Source organism: Trichoderma reesei, assembly GCF_000167675.1.
Source record: "Trichoderma reesei QM6a unplaced genomic scaffold TRIREscaffold_42, whole genome shotgun sequence".
NCBI classification, from domain to species: Eukaryota; Fungi; Ascomycota; class Sordariomycetes; order Hypocreales; family Hypocreaceae; genus Trichoderma; species Trichoderma reesei.
Genome location: NW_006711189.1, coordinates 1 through 23,128, shown reverse-complemented (window position 1 = coordinate 23,128; position 23,128 = coordinate 1). Strand labels below are relative to the sequence as shown.

At 50.5% G+C, this 23,128-nt stretch overlaps 7 protein-coding genes across 7 annotated transcripts; 2 read left to right on the top strand and 5 right to left on the bottom strand.

Annotated features, from left to right (window-relative positions):
* Window positions 1-211: 211 nt before the first annotated feature.
* On the bottom strand, window positions 212-3,388 carry TRIREDRAFT_23475 (uncharacterized protein; the record flags this gene model as incomplete). The annotated part of the gene is made up of 4 exons (XM_006969780.1): window positions 212-1,673; window positions 1,732-2,652; window positions 2,710-2,988; window positions 3,066-3,388. 4 exons carry the CDS (start codon window positions 3,386-3,388, stop codon window positions 212-214), a joined length of 2,985 nt encoding a protein of 994 aa, XP_006969842.1.
* Window positions 3,389-4,593: 1,205 nt separating this feature from the next.
* TRIREDRAFT_70861 (uncharacterized protein) lies at window positions 4,594-5,520 on the top strand (the record flags this gene model as incomplete). Its single annotated transcript, XM_006969794.1, has 1 exon — window positions 4,594-5,520. A coding segment is annotated over one exon (927 nt), but the record flags the coding sequence as incomplete, so codon positions are not given.
* Window positions 5,521-5,622: 102 nt separating this feature from the next.
* On the bottom strand, window positions 5,623-6,321 carry TRIREDRAFT_112502 (uncharacterized protein; the record flags this gene model as incomplete). Its single annotated transcript, XM_006969784.1, has 1 exon — window positions 5,623-6,321. The coding sequence occupies one exon, from the start codon at window positions 6,319-6,321 to the stop codon at window positions 5,623-5,625; it is 699 nt and encodes a 232-aa protein (XP_006969846.1).
* A 950-nt stretch (window positions 6,322-7,271) lies between these two features.
* On the bottom strand, window positions 7,272-9,655 carry TRIREDRAFT_70845 (glycoside hydrolase family 55; the record flags this gene model as incomplete). Its single annotated transcript, XM_006969783.1, has 2 exons — window positions 7,272-7,441; window positions 7,534-9,655. The coding sequence occupies 2 exons, from the start codon at window positions 9,653-9,655 to the stop codon at window positions 7,272-7,274; spliced, it is 2,292 nt and encodes a 763-aa protein (XP_006969845.1).
* A 3,536-nt stretch (window positions 9,656-13,191) lies between these two features.
* TRIREDRAFT_112499 (uncharacterized protein) lies at window positions 13,192-16,389 on the bottom strand (the record flags this gene model as incomplete). Its single annotated transcript, XM_006969782.1, has 4 exons — window positions 13,192-14,856; window positions 14,920-15,369; window positions 15,796-15,876; window positions 16,243-16,389. The coding sequence occupies 4 exons, from the start codon at window positions 16,387-16,389 to the stop codon at window positions 13,192-13,194; spliced, it is 2,343 nt and encodes a 780-aa protein (XP_006969844.1).
* A 2,031-nt stretch (window positions 16,390-18,420) lies between these two features.
* TRIREDRAFT_70855 (uncharacterized protein) lies at window positions 18,421-18,909 on the top strand (the record flags this gene model as incomplete). Its single annotated transcript, XM_006969793.1, has 2 exons — window positions 18,421-18,612; window positions 18,649-18,909. The coding sequence occupies 2 exons, from the start codon at window positions 18,421-18,423 to the stop codon at window positions 18,907-18,909; spliced, it is 453 nt and encodes a 150-aa protein (XP_006969855.1).
* Window positions 18,910-19,003: 94 nt separating this feature from the next.
* Window positions 19,004-20,580, bottom strand: TRIREDRAFT_70860 (uncharacterized protein; the record flags this gene model as incomplete). Its single annotated transcript, XM_006969781.1, has 2 exons — window positions 19,004-20,335; window positions 20,398-20,580. 2 exons carry the CDS (start codon window positions 20,578-20,580, stop codon window positions 19,004-19,006), a joined length of 1,515 nt encoding a protein of 504 aa, XP_006969843.1.
* Window positions 20,581-23,128: the final 2,548 nt, after the last annotated feature.

The following is a 23,128-nucleotide window of genomic DNA, read 5'->3' as shown; positions in this document are numbered from 1 at the left end:
TCAATGGTTCGTAACAAGCCCAGCAACGACATTTCAGATCACTTCAAAATCAAGCTACCAAAGACACAGGTCTTCAACAAGACTACAGCAGGCTCCTATTACTTGGTATATGCTCTCCAGATAGCCAACCAGGCCGCGACGAATCACAATGATACCCAAATTGGAATGTCCACATCAAACGTCATAAACTCAGTCAACTCCAAGCGCTCCCTCATGATATCGTAAACTTCTTCCTGACTTCGACAAGGGCAACCGCCGTCTTGCTGATGACGGCCCACTTTGGCATGTACTGGTACAGCTCGCGCAGCACCGGTATCGTCTTGTCGTCGTTCATGTCGCTGTACGCGCACTTGACCGTCACCTCCAGCTCGTCCTCGTCCAGCACGTCGTCCTCCCCCGTCAGCTGCAGGTCAACGTCCCATGGCCCTTCGAATTCTCGTCTGAAGAGGGTGATCCCCCGCAGACCGCCACGCGGGATCGTCCCAAATCGCGTGTCCGGGGGGGCGCCGCCATTAATGGTAAACCCAAACACAGGCCGAGTAAGGTTCAGGATACACATCTTGGTGTCCAAGGCGTCGACCTTGAGATTCGCCGTCGTTCCGTCGGATGACCTCGAGCTCGACACGGTAATCAGGTCCTTGGGGTCTGTGCCGTTGGCGAGATACGGCGGCAGAGATGACGCATCGTATTCGCACGTAGTGAGGCCTAAACGCGTGGAAGCCCTGCATTCAACATCTTGGCCCGTGGCAGACGGGATAGAGTCAATGACTTTGTGGAGATATTCTGGGATACCAGTCAGAGTAGCCACATTTGTTCCCGCATCTACATCGATAACCTCCTGGAAGTACAGCTTGTAGCGGGCATTGTTTGAAAAGGGAAAAGCAGCTAGGTTCCAGATGAACGTGGCGACGAAGACGACGAACAGGAATTGCGGCACGTGGCGAGTGATGCGGTGCATGAAAGGGGTCAGAGGGAGCAGCAGGAGGATGGTCATGATCCCAACGCCCATGATGGGAGGCAAGAGACTGCCGCCGTCGGCGCCGTTCATGGCCATTGCGGAAGTCTGCACCAATGCCAGATTGCCCACGAGGATGATGTGGATGGGGGCAAGCAACAGGAACTGAACAATCCAGGTCCACGTCGGCAGCCGCCCAGACCACGCCTGCTCGTGCTCGTACGGCGGGAAGCTGATCAAGTCCGAGGGGGCAGGGTCGTCCAGATGAGCCGACCGTCGATACGTGCTGGCAAACGTCGGGTGGTCGCTCGATCCGTAGCTGTGCTCTCGAGCCCTCAGCGGCGTCGTCTCTGTAGCGTCCTCTTGGTCGTCTTCGTGGCCGGTAATTGTGTTGTCGGAGCTGGTGACCCGGATATGTGACGGTGCCGCGTCGTCTTGGAACTGATTGGCGAAATCTTCCTTTCCAGGCAGAGCAAACAGCTCGACCAGCGAGATGAAGAGCGACACAAAGACGGCTGTGTGGAAGAAGGCGGCAAAGTAGAGGCCGCCAATGTGCATGCGATCCTCAGCCACGGCAGCAATGACCTGCACAATCCACGAGAGAATAAACAGCCAGATGAGGGCAAATCCGCGGTGCAGGGCGGACGGTCTGACAAAGTTGGCACCTCTCATGATCATGAAGAAGGAGATGTAGAATAAAGACACGGTCATGGCCCAGCTAACCATTGTTAGTCCAGGATCTGAGAAGAAGGGTAGTCGGGGAGAAATAAACTCACACTGCATATCCGCTGCTGTAGATGATGAGTGGATTGACCTTGGCGACCAGCAAGACCGCTCCCAATGTCAGGCCCACGGCAAAGATGAGGGCTAGAGGATACCGGAAGAAGCCGCGCCAACCACCAAGAGCAATCGGGTCGTCATGGAGCTCAGAGTTCTCGAGCTCCACGTCCTTGGCGAAGAAGTAGTACTTGTCCTGACGTATCAGCAGATAGGTGACGACGATCAAGACCAGAGGCGTGACTAGGAGCAGAGTGAGGGACCACGCAAAGAGGCCTCGAAGCGGAAACGCCGACCAGCCGCTGCCATACCAGTCAAAGTAGACACCCTCGGTTGGCTTGCCGTTCTGCACCAAGTCCTTGTCGCCGTCGCGCCGATCGCCGCTGAAGACTGTGTCGGTGAGCTCTGAGAATCTCTCCGCAGTCGCCAGAGCGGCTGACAGCATGTGCCAGATGCTGCGGACCGAAGTGTGGCGCGCATCGTCGTCCTCGGTATGGTAGCGTGCTCGCGGCTGGTAAAAGGCAATGTCCACGCCGCGCTGTCCAAAGTCAGGGGCAAACACTTCAAAGTCGGTCCCGCTCTTGATGACTCCACGCTCAAACGCGTTGGCCGCGACGACGGATCCAAAGGGGTGAGGGCTCTTGGAGTAGGCCTTGGCAGCCTCGAGATCCGTGGTTCGGAAAAGCATGGCACGGCCGCCAGCGCCGGCTCCCTCCAGGTTGACAAAGGTGTGGCAGAACTTGAGCAGCGGGCTGTAACCGAACGCGCGGGCGCCCAGCAGGCCGTCTTCCTCGGCATTGTTAAAGAGCAGCACGATGCCGTGTTTCGGCTGCTGTCCCTCGGTGGTGAAGTAGCTCAAGAGCTGGAGCATGCTCACGCAGGCCATGCCATCGTCGGTGGCGCCGTATCCAGTCGAGACGCTGTGGATGTCAGCAAATCAACCGTTCATTTCCGCCATGAAGTGCATCAAGACTTACGAGTCAAAATGACAATTGACAAGGACACCTCCGGATCTGCTGTAGCTGGCTGCTCCGGCCTGCGAGGTCCACCAGTCGCCCTCGGGATCTTCCTGGCCGTGGATGTAGATGTAAAAGTTGTCTCCCTCAAAGTAGTAGCCCTGCCACGTCTTGGAGCCGCCCTTTGTGCTCTGGAGCAGCGAATCGACGGTCCAGGTCACGTTGGAGATGCGGTCATCGAAGATGGTGGCACCGGGCGCTCGCTTGGCTCTCAGCTCGTCATTGGCATTGGCATTGGCCCTGGTAACAGCAGATGTGTTGAGACTATGGCGGTCAGCTATCAATTGAACTGCTTTGTGATATCACTGAGGACAGACCTGGCATCCCAAATCACTCCTCCAGTCTTTTCGGTTCTGTAAGGAACGCCATTCCGGTCGAGGATTTCGTGAGAGCGCTTGATGAGGAACTCGCGGACTTCTGTGTTTGCTCGGCTGTTGTACGGGTGGTACTGTCTCGTCATGAGCTGTAAATCGAGCCACGCCTCGTCCAGATCCAGGCCCTGCTTGAGAGAGTGGCTCGATGGCGCAGACGGCACCGTTTCGTGGACGTAGATCAGCGGTATGACGAGGGCGAGGTAGACGGCCGTGGTCCAGAAGGTGACGGGCCCCGGCCGGAAGCTGAACGGATTAGGGAGCCTCATGGTGGCCTCGCGATCAAGCGGTGACGGCGGCAAAGGCTGGCGAGGGCTCAATCATGGGATGGAGCAGGGCGGCGGCGCAGATCGATTGGAGGTCGCGAAGCCAATGCGATCGAGCGGCGCAAGAGGCGGGAAGCAGGCAGAATGTCGCAGCAGTAGCCAAAGAACTACGGATAGGTAGGTAAGTTAGGATATATTGAACAATGTCGCGGTCAGCTTGCATGCGGCATCTCAGCCGGCGCCTCTGGTGAAGCTGAGCTGTGGAGATGGCGATAATGCAAGGAGGGAAGAGAGAAGGAAAAGAATAGAATAGAAAACAAAAATGGCTGGCGGGTTGAAGGAAGGATCAATCAAATGATGCGCCTCGTCTGGAAACGGGAGACGATAAGGCAAGGTACGGAGCTGTGGTGTCATCGATGGAGCTTGCTGGTCGAGGCGGGCGCGCTGATTGGCGGCCGGCGGCAGCTTGCCCGGGCTGGAGCTCTGCGGCCCCTACAAAAGTGCCCCGTGCCGCTGTAGCTTTAGCCCTACAGGGCATGAGGGGCCCTCGAGCTGGGCTTGGAGCAGGCAGACGAAGCGGATCGTTGAGGTGGTGAATGAAGCTGGAGATGATCCTGGTTAAGGCCCAAGACAAGGATTGATGATCAAGTAACACATCAAAGGCAGGCAGCCGTTGAGGATGGAGCACAGGTAAAGATGAGAAATCTGTCCCAGAGGATTCATGGACTGCGTGTGCACCATTGGATGGATTGGAGCATGAATGGGAGCCTCAAGTGCTGCTCCTCATGGCCTCTGTTAGCGCATACATACTCAGCCAGCACCACCACGGGCAGTTAATGCATCACCGCTCCTTCAATCACATGAAGCTTGCAACAAATGCAGCGACCTTGTCCCTTTCCACCTCGTCCATTTCTTCCACGATGCCGCAGTCACCAACAACCGAAAGAACGCCCAAAAGGCAGCGCAGAGCCGTGCTCGCTTCTGAGGAACTATGGCTCACCACCATTGATGGCCGGCGAATCGCCTTCGCAGAAGCCGTAGAGCAAGAGAAGTCCCTGGCTGAGGAAACAACGTCGGCCAACGACGCCCACCGCCGCATCAACGCCTGGAGGACAGAATGGCAAAGGGCACGCGAAGACGCTGCGCCTGGACCAGAGCACTCTCAACGTGTCGTCGGCCAAGACGAGTCCTCGTCTGCCCTCGGCAAGCGGAAGCGAGCAGGCTCTGATCCGCCCGCAACGCCCATCGACCAGGGTCCCCGCGAGGACAAACACGCCCAGTACCGAGACGAGCAATGCGAGACACTGCTCGCCACCCACGGCAGCAGCTTCATGACTTCATCGCCACTGGGCGTGGCGACCCAGAGCAGGAGGCTCTGCCAGATCCTGCTGGAGACGAAGCAGACTCTTCCTGAAAAGTCGCTCTTCCACGACGACTTCTTCAGGGAGACTTGCCAGAAGCTGCGCAACCGCAATCACGCCCGCATCATCCGCGACATATCGCAGCTCCTTGTCCCCTCGGCAGAGACGCTCGCAATATACGGAGCCAAGCACCTCGATATCCTGGCAGAGAGCGTCAACGAAGGCTGGAAGTGCGCGTGCGCCGTGCCCGGGGTTGCGACTCCGCAGCCAGATTACTCGGTTGGGTTCCGGCTGGATGCGTTTTCAGTCACGCAACGTGCGGTGCTGTCGTGGCTCATTACGGATTCCTCTCGCCTGTCCTTCTTCAAAGCCACGCCTCATGTGTACCTACCCTTTTTATCCTGCGAGATGGCTTCTCTCGACATCGCGGATCGTCAGAATGCCCACAGCATGACCCTGGCGGTGCAGGGCATGACGTTGCTCTTCTACATTGTAGGGCGCGAACAGGAACTTCACCGACAGATAGTTGCTTTTTCTGTCTCGCACGATGACAGGTCAGTCAGGATATATGGACATTACCCCGTCATAGACGGAAGGGACAAAAAGTACTACCGTCATCTCATCAAAGAGTTCTCTTTTACGGCAAACGACGGCAGGGAGAAATGGACTGCATACAAGTTTGTGAAGAACATCTATGACATCTGGATGCCTGAACACTTTGGGAGGATCTGCTCCGTCCTCGATCAGGTGCGTGTTATACGGGGCGAAGCTTAGGTCCTTGGACGGAGTTTTATATGGACGAGACACGATCATAGCCCAGCCGCATGAGCCCAGGTTCACGATACATGACATAGCATATCATCATTTTCTAAAGGCCTATCTTGACTTGTCGATATGATGATGCTCTTTCCAGCGGTTGTACTGCGGAGCAGGCGTATACTCCGATCTCACAGCCCTCAACCCAAAGACACGGCCTGCCAGAGCTGCAAGCGAAAGCAGCAAATGAGACACAAACCAATCCGCCGACAGCCCGCGCGAAGGCTTTCCCTTCCAGAACCTCGTCGTGCTCAAGATGACAGGGAAGTTGTCCAGCGAGTGAAACACGATGAAGAGGTTCAGCGTGATCCAGAAATCAATGATGAGATCCTTGATCTTGGAAGGGAAGAATGCGAACCCAGGCACATTCGTCCCGATAACCCTCCCAGCATCCAATATCACGCCATTCAAGTTCCAGAAGAAGAGCGCCTTTTCACCGTCTTCCGGATCCGTACGCTCAATCACGACGACTTCCTCGCCGTCCAAGTCTGCGCGCTGCCATTCGTGCCAGGCATATCGCTCGACGGTAATCTCGGGCTGGTTGGTACTGCTCGCCGTGATAGTTTGTTCGACGTCTCCGAGCCGGACTTTTATGCTGCCTTTGATGACTTTGAGGTACTCGGTGTGGGTTTCGTGCCAGTGCAGGCCGCTCGACCATGTTGATTTTGGGGGGAGAGTGATTGTGACTTGGTTTGGCTGGGTGAGGTTGTAGATGACGGCGTTGGGGAGGCGTCGCTCGATGATGCCCTTTTGGTCCATTTTCTGACGCCGTTGAGGTTTCCCTTGAGAGCTCAAGTAGTGACGACTCTCTCAGCCATATTAGGGAACGAGAAAAGAACAGGACTGGATGTTAGAATAGGTAAGTACCTTAGGTATTTAAATCGCTTCTGAAGTTGAGACAGTCCAAGACGTTTAACCGTGGCCTCGTACTTGAAATGGCATCAGCTGACAAATTCGCATGCCCCAACGTGGGACTGTTCTGTCAGCAGCTTGCAGTCATGCGACGAGTCTAAGATCCCGAGACACGTCGTCAGAGGGCATCACTTGCTAGCAGTCAACAGCTTGGCGCTAGCTGTTCGCAGTTACAATGTCGAAGAGTACCTTACAATGAGTTGGAGACGTCGATGGTTGCCATGGTTCAGGGTAAGTTGTGTGGTGTGGACTTGGAGCTACCTACATGTACATATGTTTCGCCAGTTCTGATTCTGCTTCGCGTGTAGTTCTCAAAGGAGGCATGCACTTTGATAACTCTGGCCATCCAGAGACGCTACTCTCACCGTTACTTTCTTGCTATTGAAATGAAACCGGGAGCTTTGATGAAGAGGTAGTCATTGAGGGCTTGTTGGGACTCTGCTCGTTCCCTACCTCAATGCACGTTGTCTTTCACGAGTTTGGCCCAGTCGTGTAAGTCACTGACCGTAAAGTCCTCCAGAGGCAAAGCCAAAGTCATTGCCAACCCTGGAGCCGAACAAATTGACAAGTACCTTACCTAGGCTGAAGAATACATGGTTGAAAGAGATTCACATGTCTTGTCACAATCAGTCCATGTTCTCGCGCGCTTGGCCATATACATCTGCATGATGGCATTATACATTGGATACACATTATATCTAGTTAATAGGCAACGCTCCATGATGTCCAAGTATTGGGAGCAGATTTACACATTATTGTCTTCGATATCAAAGGTAGCCTCTATCCGTCGTCCAAGTTTAGGTGGTGTAGCGACCAACGTCGCCACCAGGGCTCCAGCCGCCAGTGAAGCCATCCTGAGCATTGATATCGGTGCCGTTGCCCAGTCGGAGAGCAACCTTGGTGTCCTTGGAGCACATGCCGTACATCTGGAGGTTCGTAGGCGTCGTCTTGACAACGTGCATGTAGTCTATCCGAAGCTGTTAGCAAAAAAAAAAAAAAAAAAAAAAAAAAAAAGAAAAGGACTCCATGAATTCCGTCTGGAAGAGAATATCGACTTACCCTGGCACTGGTAACCACCAGAAGCGCAGCCCTGATATCCAGGGCCGCTGAAGAAAGCCCACGAGGCAGAGCCAAAGTAGTAAATGTTGGATCCGCCCTGCACGTAGTTGGCCAGACCCATGTGGCAACGAGCAGAGCTGTCGCACCACGAAAAGTCAGGATCTCCCCAGCCCTGGACGTCGACAGTCCACGGCGCAGGAGGCACCTGCTGCGTGTTGTCGCCCTGGTCGTAGTTGGTCTCGCTCTGCAGGAGGGAGACGACGACGTTGCTGGCAGACTTGAGGTTGAGCTGGTACAGCCACCAGTGCTCGCTGCCGAGGCCGTGCAGCCAGGTTCCCTTGGTGGACTCGACGAGGGCACCTCCCTTGGCGGCAATGTTGGAGCCGCCGCTGAAGCCCTCGGTGATGTGGTCGGCAACCCAGTTCCAGGTGTTCTCGACGTAGGCGGACGAGCTCTCGGTGAAGTGGAGGCCGAGGAAAGCAGCCTTGCATTCGCTGTTGGCCTTGGTGCAGGTGTTGGTCAGGCCGTCCGCGCCACGGGTTCCTCCGACAGTGACAAGGGAGTTGAAGAGCGCGACGTCACCGGGCTTGGAGCCGGCAGCGTTGAACTGGACGATGATGGCGCCGGGCAGGACGTCGGAGACGGTGAAGCGCATGTCCTGGATCTGAGCAACGCCGACGTCGCCGGCGTTGCCGACCTGGACGATGGGCTTCGGGTTGGAGGCGTCCTTGAAGAGGTTGCCGCCACCGGAGATGGTCGCCCACGCCTCGCCGACCAGCCTCGAGCCAACGGGGACGACAAGGGTCGAAAGCACGCGGTAGTCGCCAAAGGGGAAGTAGGCAATCTTGTTGTTGGCGGCAGCAAACTGCAGCACCTTGTTCAGGGCGGCCGAGTCGTCCGTCGAGCCGTCGCCCTTGACCGTCTGGCCGCCGTTCTGGCCGGGGTCCTTGACGTTGACAAAGTCCGTCACGGGGTTCTGGGCAAAGTTGGGCGCGGCAACGGCCGGGATGCGGCCGCCGGGGGCGACGGCGCTGGGCCGGGCCGTGCTTCCGGAGACGGCGCCGTAGATGGGGTTGCGGCCGACGGTGTTGCCGTAGCTGTAGTTGACGACGTGGGACGAGGCGCCGAGGGCCGTCGCGCCGCGCAGGACGACGACGTCGGAGCTGGTGTCCTTGGTCAGGTTGTCAATGACAATCGACGGGTAGACGGTGGTGCTGAAGGTGACGCCCGAGTTGATGGACGTGGCGTCGACGATGCCGATAAAGGGGCTGCCGCCCGTGTTGGAGACGCCGGTGCCGACGGTGTCAAAGGTCGGGTTCAGCAGCGTGATGGTGTTGCCGCCGCTGATGAGCATGCCCACCGTGTTGCGGTAGAAGTAGATGCTCTTGTACAGCGCCTGCTGGTGTCCGTTGTGCCAGATGCCCGTCTGGCCGTTTTCGATCCTCACGTCCGCCAGGCCGAGGGTCGATCCCCGGCCGAGCTGGATACCCGTGTGGCCCTTGCCACCGCTCGAGGGCGCAAGAACAATCTTGACGTTCTGCAGCTGAGCGGCCTGGGCAACACCCCAGTACAGGGCAGAGATGCTGGACGTGGCGCTGACGGCCGTGGTGTCGAGGACGACGTTCTTGAGGCCGACGGCAAACGAAAGCTCGCCGGACACGCCCGTGGACGGATCCTGGCCGTTGACGAGGTAGTTCCCGCTGAAGCCAGCCGCCGCCTTGATCACGGGGGGGTTGGTGGCGTCGCCCATGAGGATCGTGTCGGTGCGCATGTTGAGCGTCTGGGACAGCGTGTAAGTGCCCGGCGGGATGTACACCACTCGGGGCTGCGACGACAGCCACTCGTTCTGGCGGTTGCCGCTGCTGCCAGCCGAGTCAATGGCCTGCTGGAGCGAGCCTCCGTCGCCGGCGTTGACGGCCACGAAGACGCTGTACGAGCCCGGGCTCGGGGCGTGAGGCGCGTAGCCCTTGTATTGGCCGGTGTGGTCCATGGCGGCGTACCAGAAAGAGGTGCTGCTGCTTGCTTCGACGTGGGCTTCGACGCGGGTCTGGTTGCGGACGGCGGCGGGCGAGGCCGTGGCGAGCCCGAGGAGGGCGGCCACGACGGCCAGCGACTTCATCATGGTGGGAAAAGGAGTGGAAGACGAGCAAAACCGAGGGTTTCGTCGTCGATACAGAACGAGGTAGGAGAAAAGGGAACGAATATCGAGACGATGCCCGCGTTATTAAAGAAACGCGATCAAGCAAACACACCCTGGATACTCGCTACAATCACCCGAAGCAAGGGGGAGCATTATAAAGCGAGCATCCCCGAACCCACGATCAACATCTATATAAAGAAACATTGGTCCTCACTCGCCTGCCATCGTCTTACCGCTTCACACTGCCATGTCTGTTTTTTTCTTCCTCGCTCAGCCCAGTCGCCATCGTCCATGGCCCCCCATCGGGCCGATGGAGAAGATGCCCAGCAGCTAATGGCCGTAGCATTGATACTGCCCTAGAAGCCATCATATTTCCTCTCGGTTGACGTCCTGCCTATACAGGCTATTATTATGGAGGCCATTCTCCGCAGATCGTCGCAGGAACTTTGTTGCTTGTTTCCGCTGATCTCTGACAGCAAAAAGGTCAAACTTGCCCGTAACGGCAGAGCTCCGTGATGAACGGGGCGGCCTCTGGGTCTGGCATATGGACTGCCCTAGATATTTTTTTTTTTTTTTTTTTGCTTGCTGGTTCCTGAACTGAGCTTCCACAGTTTCGTCAAGCTCTTGTCCCCATTGAGTTGTATTGCCAGCATAGAATGCCTGGGAAATAAAGTCCAAACGAGCCCTACGATAGGCTTCCCCTGTCTTCGTCTTACTGCGTGGACACCGATCGGCACTCGGAAGGCCTACTTTGAGCTCTCTCAGACTCTATTGTTAGGGCAGGACTACATAAGCAGCTATTAGTCGCTGTGCTAATTTGTATGACACAGGGGCAAGGCCGGCGTTGTTCCTGGACGGCTTCGGCCGATAGCTGCCGTTTAGTCATGCTGCTTCTTCCAGCAGATGCTGCTAAAGGCCCCCTTGAAAGTTGTGAACCCTTGCTGTTTTGTTGTGGGCTTTTCCGTAAGTGCTGACACGGGGCTAAAGCTGAGGCTGAGCTTGTTGGCAAGCTCGAGAGAAAAAGGCCGTCCTCTGAGCTCTGGATGCTGATGACGGGTGGGGGGACCCAGTAACTAGAAGCAGACCTAGAACTTCAACGCGGGAGGAGCAAGAAGATGGGTGCCGTGTATGGATACCGGGCCCCTGGAACGAGGGATGGAAATGCCGGCCTGGAATCAATTTTTCCATAGTGCTGGTAGGGGTTAACACGTGCTGTTTGAGGTCGGGGCTGGTCGGGGTGAGTTGCGTTACCTGTCCCTGAGGTTTGTCGGATAAAGCCTGCGGGTTGACACAGACAGAATCGAACCACTAGGAGGACACTTGGGCATGTTTTCCGTTGATCATGTGGCCTGTAGCCGTGAGCCCCCGTCTCTCTTTTCCGTCAGGCATACCCTGTCCCTGGACCTGTGACAACCACAATGGGTGTCAAGAAAGACGATAGAGAGGAGTCGATGACAGTATGGGGGCGAGAAGGACCGGGTGAGGCGAAATGAACTGTTGTCTCTGCGGGGAACATGGGCCGCGGTAGGCGTGAGCTGCGTTGTTAAGGCTTGAGTCAGCTTGAATGCTCATGCGTTCCATCTGGACTGAACAATGACCAAGGCTCCTCCCAAGAGCATACAAGCAATAGCCATTGCGGGTTTCGTAGCAAGGGGATATGCCTCCCATAGTGCCTCGGGTAAGTGATGCAGTGAAGCATTATCTAGAAAGTATCCGAAGGCCGTATCTCACTGTCGGCATATGTAGAGTTGGGTAGTATTCCGTTCAGGTGCATGCATGTCCCGCGAACCAGGCCAGGCAGAGACTGTGAGATCTCAACTCCCGGTAAGATGACGCCCAAATTTGGTGCTTACTCACGGCGGCACTTCCTGTTCTTGTCAGTCCTTTCGTTACTGAGAGCCAGGAGTTGAGCCTTCTGCAGTGTGCCCTTTCGATGCTGGTAGTTAGAGTCTATTAATCAATTCGATGAAAGCGACAAGATGAATAGTGTCAACGGGGAGTGTGGAATATTTCCATATTTGTAAGGACAATACTTGTGTGAATGCAAAGGCAGGGCATGGCACTCATTACAGAGCATCGCTACCTTTGCCCTACTCTCTGTATTGCCAACGCGGACCTAGATTGTCGATGGCGATGAAGGGGAGTCGGATCGAAGACAATAGGGGGTGTCTCGTATTTGTAGTCTCTTTGAAGGGGAAACACAAACATACCTAGGGGCCTGCAGGCTATTGTTGACTGTGTCGTCTTTGTCGGCGACCGACAAGTCCGTATGGACAGACCAGTATACTGCCCATATGACATCTCGATTTGCCTTGTCCGTAGATGGAAGCTCCTCGTAACCTACCGACTCCCAGATAGACTAGGCATAGGATAAACTGTCAATTCTTTGAGTTCGTCTTTTTCCCGAGTGAGGCAAAACCAATTACTCTTGCTTTTAGCTATAGGCCGGGCAATTAGTCTGCTTATTGCTTGCCCTTCCAATACCAGACTGGCATCCCGCTGTACTTGGCCAAATGATGCCTTTGGGTGCTTAGCAGCTCTACTTGTACTTGAACGCCGCGGATCTGCATGCACATGCAGGGTAATATTCCAGAGCCTCGTGACTTAAGGTCGGAGATCTGTCCAGACCCCCATTCGCCCAAAGGTGTCCCGTTAAAGGCTTCTAAGTACTCACACTGTCATCTACATGTAAGCTCCGTGTATACGAAATGTATGCGTTCTATTCCTTCTGATACCCGCACCTCTTATCTTCTTAGAAGCAGGATGAAGATGTATTGATTACCTTGCCAATTGGAAGTAATAAGCAGGAGAATCACCTGGGACAGAATCTTTGGGAATTGGACGGATTGTTCGGACGAATCTCTGTATCCCGTTCGCTTGGGCTTCGCTTTACCGGATATGGCTTCTTTTGCCCGGCCTGAGGTTGCATCGCATATTCCGTGCACTTGAGCTCATAAGCTAGGACATTATAAAAGTCCGCAACGGCCGGCCATTGACTTGGGGTTCCCGGCCACCAAGCTGCAAGCAATCCCCGCGTACTGACGGAAACATCAAATCTGAGAGAATGTAAGAGATAGGTGACCTGGGGATGCCGTCGTGACTCTTGAAAGGACTCAACTACCGGTAGAGCAGGTCGCTGTGAGGAGCTGCCGAGGTTTGCAGGCGGGATTTATCAAGTCACTATGGTATTGCATCAACAGCACCATCCTCTTTACTTATCCTGGCTGTGTCACTGAAGCTGCATGCAGACAAATTAACATGGACGGTGGAAAAAAGAGCTCCAGATGTTGATTGGTATATACACACACACATGCACACGGACTCCCGCCACCGCGGGCCTATGATGCCCAAAAAGTAATACCGGACGTATAGTTAGCCTGATTACTTGCACATTCACACGAGGGCCTGGAGTTTGCTTTCTTCCGTGTCATAGACAAGACTGTATCGTGCGGTTTGAATCTCGATTGTTTCGTCCTTGCGGGATATCCATAGATAGCAACAACCGTGGCAAGATGGCATCACATGTCCTCAACAAGCCACTGCTGCATCAGCTCGTCGACGTCCGCCGCCGTGCTGGGCCCCATGAAGTCAATGGTCGTCATGAACGTGGGCAAGTAATCAAGATACACCTCGGCTCCAGCAGAAGCCGACTGGCCACCAGATGCACTCTCCCCATCCATCGGCTGGTTCTCTTCGCCGTGACCGTCGTTGCCGTCCTGTCCCGTCTTCCGCGCAATGGAAATGATGCCAAAGTAAGGAATCGTAAAGTGAAACTTTTCGCCCTGCAGCGTCTTGGGGTCCTTCTCAATAGCCTGAAGCAGCGTCAACACGTCCCGCGCCTGCAGAGCGACTCTGTCCTCAAACCGCTCGACCGCGGCATCAAGGGCGGCTATGACATCCGCTATGAGCTCCCAGTCGCTCTCCCTTCGACCCGAGAGCACCTCGAGCTCGGCAGCAGGGGTCCGGAGGAACATGTTGAAGATGAGAATCACGGCCGCGGTGAAGGCTTGGAAGTTGGTCATGCAGCAGGAGAACATGCCAAAGGTTGTGCGTAGCGGGAGGTAGACCTTGATGAGCTGTCGAGCGGCCTTGAGACAGGCGATCCGGCTGTATTCGCTCCGTGTGTCCTCGTCTGCGTCGAGCATGAATGGTAGATGGTTGGACATTTCGAGCTGGTGGTGCCATAGCTGGATGTTGTAGCGGCCGTAGAGCATGTCCATTGCCTCCTCTTGCGTGCCAGAGAGCCTGTCGAATGGGTGCCACCACGACGAGGGCATTGACGTGGAAAGATTCACAAGCGCATGATCGACGGTTTGGGTAATGGCAGTCCCTGCCGTCGAAGCGCGCTGTTCCCTTTCGATCAACAGTGCGGCGATGCGGTCGAGATGTGCAAGATAGATGGCATCTTGTTTCTTTTCGTCCAGGTGTTGCATGAGCTTGAGATTGTCTGGTGCAAAAGGCTCGTATGCATTTCCTACTCCGCAAGGGAACCCTAGAATCTGGGAGAGATGGCGGTCGTGATGGTTGATGTGCGGCCAAAGGTCGGCCAATTTGGACTCTGCGTCGCTTCGGTCTTCATCAAGGTCGTCGTTGTCGTGTATCCTGTGCAAGTCCATCAACTGCGCGATTGCCATTGCTCTGCGGTTGTTGAGCCACGCTCGTCGTGGTCTGCCCGAGTTGACAAAGTAGATGTTGAGTAGCAATAGGCACTCGAGGCCTTCCTGCGTGGCGACGAGTTCGTCGTCAGAGGTGACCAGGGAGATGATCAACGAAGTAAGAGACTGCATGTATTCGGTTCGAGGAGATGGTAACTCAAATTGCGAGGCGTCGATGTTTTGGGGAAGCTGCTGCAAGCATATCACGATGCACATCAGAGCTCTCGCAATGAACGTAGGGTGGCTTGGAGTTGATGATTCGAGCGGCATCATCTTTAGCAGCGAGAACTTGTTCAGGTGTTTGAGTGATGGAAGGGGGCGAAGTAGTTGGCAGATCCAAGGCGAGCTTTGGCTATCGAGAAGCTCTATTGTGCAACGAGGCGGCATCATCTCTAGCAGAAGGTGGGAGACTCTCGTCAGTTTCGGCCACATGGTCGTATTGCTGTGGACAATGGATTGGTCGATATCTGTTGCTGTGGTGGCAGTAGGTGTTGCAGAGGCCTTCTGTCCGCTGATCTCGGACATGAACTAGATCATAACGGTCAGTATCTGATTTGTTCACATCGCGGGAGTTGTCAACTTTGTCCCTACAGCTGTATTTTTGAAGATGGAAACCACGGCAGAAGTCGAAGAAGGGTTCGAAACGGTAGAATTCGTGTTGACGACATCGATCCCGATGGCGGTCTCGGCGGTTTCTAGGCGTCCATGGGCTTCCTCCTCTATAGTATGAGGAGAACGCGTGTTTGCAGCCTCCAGCCTTTCAAGAACCCGTCCAAGCAAGTCCTCCATCCGCGTCATCCTCTCCTCCATGCTTTGGTTGCGCGAGGCATCGCTCGCCTCATCACGGAATCGCTGGCTGACACAGACTAGGTTGTGGGAGATGCACCACGCGCAAGTCGCCGGGTTGCCGGGTTTGAACGAGCACCTGATCTTGCGGCGTTTGCCTATAGAACACACGCTCACGATTAGGAGACCGAATCCCAAGGGCCAATAGAGAAGTAAAAGAAGAGAAGAGACGACGAAGAAGTAGACTGTGAAGTGCTGAGGAATGGGTTCTCGTTCTTAACATACATTCCCAACAGCTGCGTGTCCCCTTGCGGACCTTTCGTAGCTCAGGCGACGGCATGGCAGAGTCTGCATTCTGATGCACGGACGATCGACTCATGATTCAACAGTCGCCTGAACACCCAAGGAGCCAGTTGAAGAGGGTACTCCTATGGATCGAGGATGAATCGCCCAACAACCCGTATAAGAACGGGGATTCTCCTGACTTCCGACTTCCCTTTCAACAAACTCCGCAACTACTCATGACGTTAGACAAGTATGTAAGGTTATCTTTCAAGATTCGAATCAGGCTCAAGGACCCCTGGTTTCTATTCCAGTAAGACACTAGAGCAGACACGAGGAGCCACACTTCGGCCACGACTTGGACGTGAAGCTAGAGGGATGTTTCCATGCCTACCTTACCTTGGGCAATTCCCCGCCGACTTGCATGAGGAATGTCTGCATTCGTCCACGAGAGGCTTGAATCACGTCGTGTTCTATTGGCTGTTCATTCACTGTAGGTGGTGATTAATCTACTTCATGGCTGTACAAGGAACGTGTGAATAATAGAAGGCCTCAATAGCTCCATTTATGAGCCGGAATCAGTACGAGGATTTGTAGACTTGATGGGCAACTGTGACGAGGAGCGAGATCTTCAGCACTCAGTGGGCAATATTGGGCAACACCCAAGGAAAAGAACTCGGGAGAAGGGCTTAAAGCGGATAGTGTCTGTTCTCCGCAGTGATCTTGCATAGAAAAGGAAAAGGAGGGGTGAGCGTAGCGAAAGGCAGGCGAACGGCCTTGGGCACCTCGGCTTATGATACCTCTTGTACTGTAGCAACAAACAGTAGTGGTACAAAGTCTACTTACGGGATTGCAGCTGAGTGTTTCAGCATTGATCAGCGTGAGGCTTGCCTTGTTGTACGAGAAGAGACTACAGCGTTGTCTGTGGTAAGGGTATGTGATAATACATAACGCCGTGTCGGGAACCTCGGCCGCTTTGCCGCTGGCGCGCATGGCTTGGAGGACCCCAATTCTGTAAGACGGCCAACCCCGAACACCGCGAACAACGCACACATACTTTACTACATGTATTACCCAATCTCTTTCTTTACCATGGTGACTTCTAGGGATGAGGATAGCCTTTGGAGTTGGGGACCTAGGTAATAGGATCTGGTTATCTACCAGACAGGAATCACAAAGTACCAGGTAGCCCGTGAGCAAAGGAACGGGTGCAGCACCTTGTCTTGTCTGTCATTCCCGGCGATGGTCCTGCTCCTGCTCCTACTGTACTCCGTCGATCTCCGCGTGGGGCTTTTCTCACCTGTCCCTGGAACACTCGAGGCTCGGAGTAATATTCCTGCCTGAACAATGACCTGTGGTAGTACTAGTATCGGGAATAGTTCATGGTTTACACCGATATCCATATGCCTGCATCATCATTCGTCCGCTCTCCTCGAAACAGGACCAGAGGCTTGTCCCGTCATCTGGGTCCTGCAGATTGAAAGCATCATGGCAGTGGCTATATAATCCCCGTCGGACACATGTCCAACTATTCCCCCGAGTCCATCCTAGCCTCGACCTGCCCAGAGGCTCTGAATTGCCTCACTAAGCTGACAGTACAGTCGAGCATAATATTGTCTGTGCCTGCGCATTCCTTCGATCCTCCAGATCGACGCCAGTCACGCTTCCATGAGCAGTCTGCTCCTAACGCCGAGCTGTGCGCGCTGAGCGCTTGCAGTGCCTTACTTGAAATGGACGTAGGGTCCTTAATGGCCGTCGCTGGGTAGACCGAGCGACTTTATTTGTCTGATCGCTTGGCATGGTAGAGCAAGATGTTGCCAGAAACGGGCGGGCCGTTAACTCTATGAAGCGGCGATATTGACCATATGAGGCGGATATTGATTGAGGCGTTGTCTTTCCTGGGCTGTTGCATGTCTTCCGTGGGGTGCGGAATCGTAAAGAAGGAAAACTGTGGCTTACATCTCTGAACATGCTTGCATTAGTTCCGCGTTGAGTCGCTTATATGATCCCTTCAACTCGCAATAGACGCTTAATGTGTATTAGGCGCGAAGATCTGGATATACCTTGGTGGGGGTAGAGATGGGTATGAGACGGTAGAGTCCCATTCCATTACTGATGGTTCTCTTTCGTCAAGGAGAACAAATTGTTTGTTTGTCTATCATTTAACGTCTGTGACCGAGGTCTCAAGGCAAGAAGATGACAAAGAGAGAAAGGACAAAGATGCAGAGTAGTGAAAGTGACCAGTATCTCTGAATGATCAGTTCGAAGATGTTGGGTGATAACCTGGTGATTCCAGTTGAGATGGAAACGGCACAATCCCGACTTCTCTTCCTCTTGACCAGTCACTTCCGTTTTCCGCGGGGACGGAAAGGATCCTGTCCGCGTATTCGCTGGGTATTCGACATAATATCTCCAAGCCAGTAATACTCGTACATTGCCGAAGGGTGCTGACAGAAGAGGCAAGTATCCCGCAATCCATGTAAGATATTCGAAGTTGCCCAAGGTAGCAGCAGCCACAAAAGGCGCAGTTTCTCAAGCGAATAAGAGCGAATATAACAAGTCTCTTCAGTTGCAGCGACCAGTGAGATATCGCTCCTCAGGAAAGAATTCCCGACCAACGGGTTTCCACCTTGTATTTCGTATGCAGTCACTGCATTTCCTCTCGCGAAACGGCGTGGTGCCCTTGCTTGTGGAATTCGGCCGAGCTCGGCCGAATTGGCATTGAGTTGCTAAGAAACTCACACAAAAGTGCAAATAACTACTGCTGGTCATCAAGAACTCGAGTTGTTGATAGTCCTTTTGCTTTCATTGTCGCTTCAATTTCCATCTCGTGGTTATCTGTGTTCGGCCGAGAGTCGGTTGAAGATGTGATGGACGGAAGGTGATTTTGTAGAACGAAGTGTGTATTAATGGCGTCTGTAGCTGTCAAGGAAACAATTGAGATAACCAAGCAACTGACATTCAGGCTCTTGAAGTTCCAAAGATCTTGTCAACTGTATCGCTTTGGAAGGCTCCTTGGCAAAAATGACCTCTACACTGTACTTGATTGGCTTCATCAAGCGCCGCCCTGACCTCACCCAAGAGCAATTCTACGCCTACTGGCGCAACGTCCATGCCCCCAAGATTGCATACTGGGCCAAGAAACATGGAATCACCGGCTACACTCAAGTAAGCATCCTCAGCATTCTCCTTCTCAACTTCAAGGGCTCACGTTGTGTGACTCAGGTCCACACCTCCAACGTCCTTGAGCAGTCCTTGACTGCAACGCCACTCCCCATTACTATCATGGACTACGATGGCGCTGTGATATGGCAGATTTCGAGCTTGGAGCACTATATGAGTGCCTTTGCTGATCCTTACTATGTCAATGTTATTGCGCCGGATGAGTACAACTTTCTTGATAAGAGCAGGGAAACGGCTATGGTCACTCTGGGCAATGTTCATCGCATCGTTGCTGGTGGAGAAGCCCTCATCGACATTAGTCAAGAGACGGAATCATTGAATGCAGAGTAGGGGATAGCAAACTGTGCCATACATACACATTTCGACAGTGAAGAGGCAGACAGTATACCTGAGTGAGCAAATATGCGAATAGCATTGTTTCCATCTACAGTCTATACCGAAAGCCCACCGTCTTCCAGTCCGTCACATCCTCATAGTCCTCCGGCCTCAGCCGAATCTCTGTAACCGCCTCTGCAACATCCTTGCCATCCAGGACATCAGACACCTTTCCATCAGCCACCGCACCAGCCGAGCCAGCATTACCCACGAACCCCTCTTCCCTGGTCCGCTTCGCATTGGACCACTGCAGGTAGCACCTCAATGTCACCGCCAGAACGATGACGATGGAGTAGCAGATCATGATCGTCTTAAAGGCAGTCTCGTATGTCGGTGCCTCAGTTGCACGAAAGAATTGCGGACCAGAGATGTTGCCCGCGCAATACGCCAAGAAGAGCATGGCCGTGACGGTCATCTTCTTGGTCACGCCGCGGTAGTTGGACTGCACGAGGGCCATGTTGAGAGGCATCGCGGCCGGAGCAGGAGAGAGGAGGAAGTAAGCAAACAGTTGCACGCCATGGGGCACGCTGTCACGGCGGTAGATGACGGCCGAGCCCACAACGCAGGGGATGAGGACGACGACGATGAGGAGGCAGTTGAGCGTGCGGTATCGTCCAGCGAGCCATCCGGCTCCGGCAATGATGCCAGCTGTGATGATCGAATAGGGGATGTTGATGAGGGTGGACTGCAGCGAGGTGAAGTCGAACGAGGAGATGATGATGTTGGAAAAGCTCTGCGTGCCGCTGTTGGGAATCTGGCTGACAAGCTCAATGAGGAAGATGAGCCACGTCTTGGGATCGATGAGACACTCAATGACTTGATCCCATATCCAGTGCGCGTTCTCGGTGCGCCCAGTTCCGGCAATGACGGTGCGGTCAGCGGCAATCTGTCGCTCCTCGGGCGTCAGGAACTTGGCCTTGGAGATGCTGTCGGGCAGCAGGAAGAACATGGGGATGCTCCAGAGGAACGTGGCAACGCCGAGGACAATGTACATCCACCGCCACGGATGCACGCTGTCCTCGATATGGCCGAGCCCAAAGGCAATCAGACTCGAGAGGATGCCGCCAATGGAGTTTCCCGCAAACCAGATGCCCACTCGGACCGGCATCTCGTCGCGCGTATACCAGGTCGACGTCAGGAACATAAAGGCCGGCGTGATGGTGGCCTCGGCCATGCCCAGCAGGAACCGGACGGCCATGAGGCCGCCAAAGTTGGTGCATGCCGCCGTCAGGGCCACGACAGCGCCCCAGATGAGGGTGTTGACGGAGAGGTACTTTGCCGTGGGGAGACGGGTGATGAGGATGGTAGTGGGATACTCCCAGATGAGGTAGCCAAAGTAGAAGATGCTGCTGACCCAGCTGTACTGCTGTCCGACGAGGTGCTGCAACACAATGTTAGATATGTCAACAGCCTTTCGTCTTAGTGGTGTTGGGGCTCTCTTACCGTGTCATCGCGCAGGCCAAAGACGGCGGCACTCGACAGGATGACCTTGTCCATGAAGTTCAACATGTACGTGACAAACAGCAGCGGGATGATCACCCGGTCAATCTTCCTCACCACGCGACGCGCAACAGCGGCATCCACGCCTGTCTCTACAGGAGACGCAGCTTCAGCAGGAGAAGTCATATCGCCGTGGGTGTCAGTAGAGCGGCCCAGCAGCGGCTCAGATTCGCGGGATGCGCAGGCATGTTGGCGGCTCATCGAGTGCAGGTCCCGGACGCGTATTTAACAACATGCACCCCGGAATGCAGAATGGCAGGGAGATGCAGCCACCGGCGTCAATCTCTCTGCAAGATCCGGTTTCCCCTCACGCTTATCTTGGTCTGTCTATCTTGGAGAGGTCGAGATAGTAGCAGCAGCGAGATATGCGAGTCCGGTATTAGAGGTCATGCACGAGGTTGTTTTAGTTGCCCGAGACCGGCCCTTGTATGTACTACGAGTAAAAGGGAGGGATTGAGGGGGAGACTAGGTCCGGCTAAAAGCCTGTAGTAGACGCAAAGCCCACTATCCTAGAGGAGGTGCTACCTTAAATAACCTATACACCCTAGTCTAATATAACCCATGCTTTACTTTTTTAAATTTTTTACTATATTAAAAAACCTTATATAACCTATACTTTTTATAATTTAATTAGCTAAAATTTTTAAAAAGTAAAGTATAAGTTATATTAGCTTTTATATTAAAGTTAAATACCTTTTTAATATATTAACTATTTATCCCTTTTTTTTTTAATATATAACCTTTAGTATTAATAACTTTTATAATATTATAATATTTTAATATATTTTTAATATATTTTTAACTTATTTTATATATATTATTATACTATATATATTAATTATATTAAAGTAATATAATACTTATATTTATTATAAAGCTAAATAACTAGCTAATAGTAATAAAGCTAGTAGTATATATTAAAAAAAACTAGTATTATTTAAATAAAAGGTAAAATTTATTAATATATTTATAATATATTTATAATATATTATAAAAAGCTAATATATTTATACTTTAAAAAACTAGTAAAATTATCCTCTTATTTAAAAAAGTGTTTTATTATATACTTATAAATAATAAAAACCTTTATTTTAATATAAGGTATTATTTATAATCTATATATATTAATAATATATTAATATTATATTATTAATATATTACTTAAAATTAACCTTTTTTATATACTTTAAACCTTAAGAATTATATTATTTATAGCTACTATAGTATTTTTAAAAAAGTATAAAAAAAGACTACTAGTAATTAAAAAGTATTAAATATTATAAGTATTACTAACCTTTTATTAATATATTTAGAATATATTATTAATATATTATAAAGTATTATTATAATATAATAAAAGCCTTTAATAATAATAAAGGTCTTATACTTTTACTTATAATATTTATAAAAGCACTACCTAGCTATAATATTTTATAATACTTAAGCTTTAATATTAATAGTTTAAACCTTTCTTTTTATAAAAGCAGTAGTAAAAGCTATATTTAAGATAAGGTATTTTTTATTAATATATTACTAATATATTATATTTTATTACTAATATATTTACTTTTTAAATAAACTATTATATTATAAAAAAGGATACTAGCCTTAATACTAAGGCTAAGTATAAATATTATTAAGGCTAGCTAAATAATAGTAAGTAAATAAGGCTAATAAATTAGTAATATATTATAAATTAAATATTAATATATTACTTTAGTATATTTACTTAAGTTTATAATATATACTTATACTATTTAAAAGTACTTTTAATAGCTAGCTTAAAATATCTTAATTAATATATTTAATAATAAAAAAAGTAAAAAAGTAAAAAAAAATAAAAAAAAAATTATAAAAAAGTAATTTATTATTAATAAATTATAAATATATTATAATTTAATATTAAAGTTATATTTTATAAAGCTAATATTAATATAGTAAATACTTTTTTAATACTTTTTAAATATATTATTATATTAAAAGTTTATATATTTATATAAAGACTATATATAATAGTAAAAGATATTTATAAAACTATAATATATAAGTAATATATTTAATATATATTATAAAATATTACCTTATATATATAATATTTATATTAAAAGTATAAATATATATATTAAAAATATATTATAAATATATTATAAAAAACTATAAGGTTTTTATAAATACTATATATTTAATATATTATTTATATATTATAATTACTTTATAAATTATTACTTTATTTTATTACTTTAAAAGCTATTTAATACTTTAGCTTTTAAACCTTTAGTATTAAAATATTTTATTAAAGTTATAAGTTAAGATTCTCTTTTTATAAAGCTAAATAATTATATAATTATTAGCTTTAATTATAATATATTTATAATAAGTATATAATATATTACCTTTTTTTTATATTTAATATACTTAATAAGATTAACTATAAGCAGGTAGGGATAGCTAATAATAATAAAAATAAAAACTTAAGCTTATTAATACTTATTAAAAATATAGTTATAATCTCTTTTTATTTTAATATAGTAAAATACTTTTATATATATTACTAGCTTATAATATATTAATAATATATTACTAACTTATTATAAATATATTATAAATATATATACTTTTATTAATTAATATTTTAAATTAGCTTATAAAAATATATAAAATGGACGAGCGACTT